The sequence below is a fragment of the Phocoena phocoena genome, chromosome 19 (assembly GCF_963924675.1).
Source record: "Phocoena phocoena chromosome 19, mPhoPho1.1, whole genome shotgun sequence".
NCBI classification, from domain to species: domain Eukaryota; kingdom Metazoa; phylum Chordata; class Mammalia; order Artiodactyla; family Phocoenidae; genus Phocoena; species Phocoena phocoena.
Window position 1 is genome coordinate 30,606,653 of NC_089237.1, and position 5,884 is coordinate 30,612,536.

Here is a 5,884-nt window from a genome sequence, read left to right on the forward strand (position 1 = left end):
TTAGACAGAAAATGTCCTCAGTAAATGGATACTACATGTAAGAACCAATACATGATGTGCTCAGTAAATGAATACTGAATGTAAGAACCAATACATGATGTGCCTGGAATTCTTTAAAAACTCTCATCTCTTCTGCTGCTAACCAAGTAGGATAGTGCTAGAAACTGAATAAATCTGTTGAAATAGTGTCCCTTTTGGTCAGCTTCTCACTGAAAAATTATCAGGGTCTTCTCTTTTTTTTTTCTTTTGGCCGCACTGCGCATGTGGGATTCCCTGACCAGGGATGGAATGATGGAACCCATGCTCCCTGCAGTGGAAGGAAGAAGTCCTAACCACTGGACCTCCAGGAAATTCCCAGGGTCTTCTCTCCTTAAATTGAAAGCTCAGTTTAAAAATATGTCATTGAAGGATGAGCTAAAGCAGCGGTCCCCAACCTTTTTGGCACCAGGGACCAGTTTCGTGGAAGAGAATTTTTCCGCGGATGGGGGGTCGCGTGGGAAGGTTCAGGCGGTAATGCGAGCAATGGGGAGCGGTGGGAAGCGGCAGATGAAGCTTTGCTCACTCGCCTGCCGTTCATCTCCTGCTGTGCGGCCTGGTCACGAACAGTATCGGTCCTCAGCGCAGGGGTTGGGGACTCCTGAGCTAAAGGACAGACAAAAAAGTACATGCACATATACTCATAATTTTGGAAACCACCAAAGAGATTTCAAGGACTACCAAAGGTCCTCTATGGATCTGTTGAGGAGCAAATTAAATTTGTATTTTGGGATTACTAGAAACATTTGTAAAATACATTCAGTCAACTTTCAGAACTGAAAACATGCCCTTCTGCTAAACAATCTATTTTTTTAAATTTCAAAGGCACTTTGGATTTTGAACATACTGTGTTCCTTTCTTTACTGTGACTTCTGGGATGGCCACAGGCAAATTTGCAGTCCATCTCTAGGAGCTCACCAAATTATTACTGCAGGCATTTTGTGTACTAATCTTATCGATGCCTTCACTTTAATCCTCCTCCCTTATTTTCCCCATGACTTATCCATCCAGTTTTAGTAATGTTTTATGGTATCTCTGTAAACTGCCTCACATGCCTGGGGATAGGGAGTTGCAAATAAATACATAATATGAAAAAAATCATCCTTACACTTAGGGTGCAGATCTGTTTTAGCATATTGATAACTGCAGGGTTGTTGTTTTTTTAATTTGAATTCACCACTAATATTTAAAAACCCCAGCATTTCATATAAAAATCTAGATTTCAGATGTCACTGAGGAAAAAATGTTAAAAGTTCTTATCTCCCTGGACCAGCATGCTACCAGGATCAGTCCTGAGCAGCAACTGTGGTCTCCAGTGGTCACAGTAGTACACATTCATTGTGCTCATTCATATTACTTGAGAGGCCTGGTAATGACTTCAAAAAAAAGGAAGGAACTTCAGGATTCTGCAATACACAGAGGCAGGAGCGCTTTTTCTCATTCTGTGAAAGCAGCTGGAGAAATAACAGGCACAATTCATTCTGCAACCTTCACTGGACCTTTCCGCTGCGTTGGGCCTAGCGATAGGCTGTTGAAGAGAGAAGCAGAGGTCTGGGTCCTGGGTGGCAGGTACCACCAATGACTGGTCAGAGCACGAATCACCGCCACTAGCACAAGGAGTGTTTAACTGAGCTATATACAAAGCTCGGTTCTGAACCAAAGGTGGAACGGTACTTTAGTGTAGTCTATTTACTAGGGAATCTAAGCTGGGTTCCCCTCCATGAGACACTTACGTAAGCAGCCCACGGCCAGTTCGCAGGAGATGCGGCGGAAAGACAAAGTCACGGCTTGGCTCTGCATTGAATCACAGACAACGCAACTCCTGAACTAGGCGCACTCTCCTAGGACGCCCCCGTTTCCGGAGCAACCGCCCGGTCCCGCCCCCTTAGGCTCCGCCCCCGTGAGTCTTTCCCGCCAAAGGCCGTTAACACCGCAGAGCATGGTGGGACAAAGCTCTCGGCTAGGTTTCACCAAATCCTTTCAGGGCGCCGTTGCTTTAAGAGACCCATTCCTGGGGAAACTGATTATTCTTTAGGACTCGACAGAGATTAATAACCCCTTTTATGAGGGCTCTGTATTTAATCTTTACCACTCAGCCGGTCACTTCATTCGCGAACCTCTCCACAAAATCGGGAACGCGGGAACTTTTTTTCCCTTCGCGCGGAGGGTGACGTCGCGCGTGCGCCAGCGTCCCTTTCGCAGCACCCGTTACGCTTCTGCGCGTGCGTAGTGAGATCGAATAGCTGCTTCCTCCCGCTTCTCTTCCTCCCTCCCCCCCATATCCGTGCGCCGAGCTGATAAAGGCGCCATTTTGGAGGGGCCGCGGGAGACGTGGTGTAGCTGTGGGCTCGGTCTGCTGTTCGCTAGGCTTGGTGGGAAGACCTGTTCTCGAGTCCGCGCCTTTCGTCGCCGCCATGTCGGGAGGTGGTGTGATTCGTGGGCCGGCAGGGAACAACGACTGCCGCATCTACGTGGGGAACTTACCTCCAGACATCCGAACCAAGGACATTGAGGACGTGTTCTACAAATACGGTGCTATCCGCGACATCGATCTGAAGAACCGCCGCGGAGGACCGCCCTTCGCCTTCGTTGAGTTCGAGGACCCGCGGTGAGGCGGTCAGGGTCTTGCTGCCTTGAGGAAATAGGTTGGAGTAGTTGGGGAAGGCTCCAAGGCCTTCACATAGAGAATGGGGAGGTGGGCTCTGAGGTTGGGAGCAAGACGAATGGCCCATGCAGGAGTGGAGTTGAGGAGCCGAGTCGTCGAGGCTTCTCTTGTGGCTGGGCCCTCCGGACGTCCCCAGAGCCGACTCGCAGGCTCGGAGCGGGAAACTGAGGCGCCGAGGGCTGCCGTAGTGGTCGGCAGCCTGGCGTGCTTCTGGGTGGGGGAGGGGCCATTCCTATTATGCAGCGCATGTGGGCTCTTCCACCCCAGGTGCGCATGTGCGGGGGGCCGCTAGCTCTCCGACCGAGTTAGCCGCCCCTCCCGGTCCTTTTCCTTACCCCTTTGCTCTTCTGTGATCACGCAGGGATGCGGAAGACGCGGTGTACGGTCGCGACGGCTATGATTACGATGGATACCGTCTGCGGGTGGAGTTTCCTCGAAGCGGCCGTGGTACAGGCCGAGGCGGCGGCGGGGGTGGAGGTGGCGGGGCTCCCCGAGGCCGCTATGGCCCCCCGTCCAGGCGCTCTGAAAACAGAGTGGTTGTCTCTGGTGAGTTGACCGTTCCGTGCGAGTTGATGAAAGGGGGCAGAAACCATTTTAAAGTTTTCCTTGCGTGACCAGTTTGACAAATGCAAGTTTTCATGCCAGGTCTTAAATTATTTTAGTCCTGTGGGTGAATTTAGTAAACAGGGATTGCTGTATTTGAGATTTGCCAAATTAGGTTGCAGTACCTAGAATATGAAGATCCTTACTTTGCGAATAATGTTGGGCTCTTGAGTCCAGAATCTTAACAGCTCCTTAACCTAGGATGTTAAAAATAATTGTTAATCTTAAAGTAATCTTTGTTCTAATGTAAATTTTAAGTTTAATGTGAACTTTAGGATAATTGGTTTTGAAAAAAATAACTTTTTCAGGACTGCCTCCAAGTGGAAGCTGGCAGGATTTGAAGGATCACATGCGTGAAGCAGGTGATGTATGTTATGCTGATGTTTACCGAGATGGCACTGGTGTCGTGGAGTTTGTACGGAAAGAAGATATGACCTATGCAGTTCGAAAACTGGATAACACTAAGTTTAGATCTCATGAGGTAGGTTATACACTTATTCTTTTCTTTGGCCAGAATTGGATACAGTGGTCTTAACAGTGGAATTTGAAGGTAAGATTCAGGCAAGGGTGTCCGAGTAAACCCAGTAAAGTGCCTCTGGTTTAAGTTACATTGAATTCAGCATGCCTGAAGACAGGTGAAAGCTTAGATCTTTCAATCGAAAGTTCTGTCTATTCAATAGGGAGAAACTGCCTACATCCGGGTTAAAGTTGATGGGCCCAGAAGTCCAAGTTATGGAAGATCTCGATCTCGAAGCCGTAGTCGTAGCAGAAGCCGTAGCAGAAGCAACAGCAGGAGTCGCAGTTATTCCCCAAGGAGAAGCAGAGGATCACCACGCTATTCTCCCCGTCATAGCAGATCTCGCTCTCGTACATAAGATGATTGGTGACACTTTTTGTAGAACCCATGTTGTATACAGTTTTCCTTTATTCAGTACAATCTTTTCATTTTTTAATTCAAACTGTTTTGTTCAGAATGGGCTAAAGTGTTGAATTGCATTCTTGTGTAATATCCCCTTGCTCCTAACATCTACATTCCCCTCATGTCTGATAAATTGTATTTTAAGTGATGTCATAGACAGGATTGTTTAAATTTAGTTAACTCTCCATGCTCTTCAGACTGTGATATTATGTAAATGTCTATTCTGCTCTGGTTTGTGTGAACTGGGTTGTTGGGGGTGTTTGTGGTTATCTTACCTGGGGAAGTTCTTATGTTTATCTTGCTTTTCATGTGTCTTTCTGTAGACATATCTGAAGAGATGGATTAAGAATGCTTTGGATTAAGGATTGTGGAGCACATTTCAATCATTTTAGGATTGTCAAAAGGAGGATTGAGGAGGATCAGATCAATAATGGAGGCAATGGTATGACTCCAAGTGCTATTGTCACAGATGAAATTGGCAGTATTGACCTTATACTAAAAGGCAAGGGTTTAAAATGATTGTACATCTACCTTAAAACACTTGCAAACATCTTATGCAGTTACCTTTAGCTACAATTGCTTTGCTCTTTAAACCTTGGCAATTGTGGCAAAATTACGTTGCCCATTTTGTAACTATTTTGCTCCCTACCCTTTTTTGTTTTAATAGGGACTAATGTGGGAAGAACTGGCTAATTTGTCACAATGCTTAGTTACAACTGTTAATGTGTGACCTGCTGTTGGTGTACATGTGGGTACAGGGTGTCTTTAATTCCAACCGGATAGAGTATAATATCAATACTGCTAAATCTGCATGTCCTCTGTGTGACTGATATAGCGTTGCTACTTCATTTTTTTTTTAAGACAAAATGAAAGCAAAATATAGAGTTCCAACGTATTGGTGTAGATAATCTAGTTGGGAATACTTTTAAGTCTCACCTTCCCCTTTAAACTAATATTCATAATTGACTCATATGTTTAAAACACTTTAATTTACAAATTAAATTACAGATGGGAGCATTAGATTTAGTTTAGACTTAGGTGGGTAGCAATACCAGTAAACTCAACTACATGACTTTTTGCAACCACAAAACCTGTAATACGCTGTACAGTAACAAGTGTTGGCATTATCAGTTGAACTGTAAATATAAAATGCTTCTTCCAATTAGTCTCTATGATGATTAAGTTTCTAAAATTTATCTGAACACCATTCAGAAACTTGTTTTGGGGAATTTGATAGTTATTGATGTACATCTGTTAAACTGATGACAGACATAACTCATCATTCCCCAGAAACCTTTTTTGATTACAGTATCTAACATTTTGCCTCCTCTTTTTTGGTTTTGCTGGTTATAAAGGTTTGGATTGGAGAGGGCTCACTGGATCCCAATCCTTGGAGCTGGATCATTGGATTCAAATCATAATGTGGATAGGATAGGGAGGATGAATTACAAGGATTCATGGAGCGGGATCAGATTACCAGGAACATAGGAGTGGATTCCTGCCCCAACCAAACCGCATTCGTGTGGATTTTTTTTTTTTTTTTTTTTTTTTATTCAACTTAATTGGCTATTCCAAAGATTTTTTTTTTTCCTATTTTTGACGATTGGAGCCCTTAAGATGCACGATGGAATTGTGTTTTGCATTTTTTGGTAAAAGGAGCA

The 5,884-nt window shown here is 44.8% G+C and overlaps 1 protein-coding gene across 2 annotated transcripts; it reads left to right on the plus strand.

Annotated features, from left to right (window-relative positions):
- The first annotated feature begins 2,450 nt into the window (after window positions 1-2,450).
- Window positions 2,451-4,569, plus strand: SRSF1 (serine and arginine rich splicing factor 1). Of its 2 annotated transcripts, XM_065897001.1 has the most exons (5): window positions 2,451-2,644; window positions 3,063-3,247; window positions 3,613-3,785; window positions 3,985-4,171; window positions 4,547-4,569. In XM_065897001.1, the coding sequence occupies exons 1-5, from the start codon at window positions 2,451-2,453 to the stop codon at window positions 4,567-4,569; spliced, it is 762 nt and encodes a 253-aa protein (XP_065753073.1). The 2 variants fall into 2 exon arrangements, with proteins under 2 accessions (XP_065753073.1, XP_065753074.1); XM_065897002.1 differs by lacking the exon at window positions 4,547-4,569 and having other exon boundaries at window positions 3,985-4,179.
- The last annotated feature ends 1,315 nt before the right edge of the window (window positions 4,570-5,884 follow it).

What these genes read in the sequence shown, in the direction of transcription:
- SRSF1 (XM_065897001.1), top strand. Translation starts at nt 2,451, where the DNA reads ATGTCGGGAGGTGGTGTGATTCGTGGGCCGGCAGGGAACAACGACTGC. An exon ending in AAACAGAGTGGTTGTCTCTG is followed by an intron (nt 3,248 to 3,612) that starts GTGAGTTGACCG and finishes TAACTTTTTCAG; the next exon opens with GACTGCCTCCAAGTGGAAGC. An exon ending in CTAAGTTTAGATCTCATGAG is followed by an intron (nt 3,786 to 3,984) that starts GTAGGTTATACA and finishes TCTATTCAATAG; the next exon opens with GGAGAAACTGCCTACATCCG.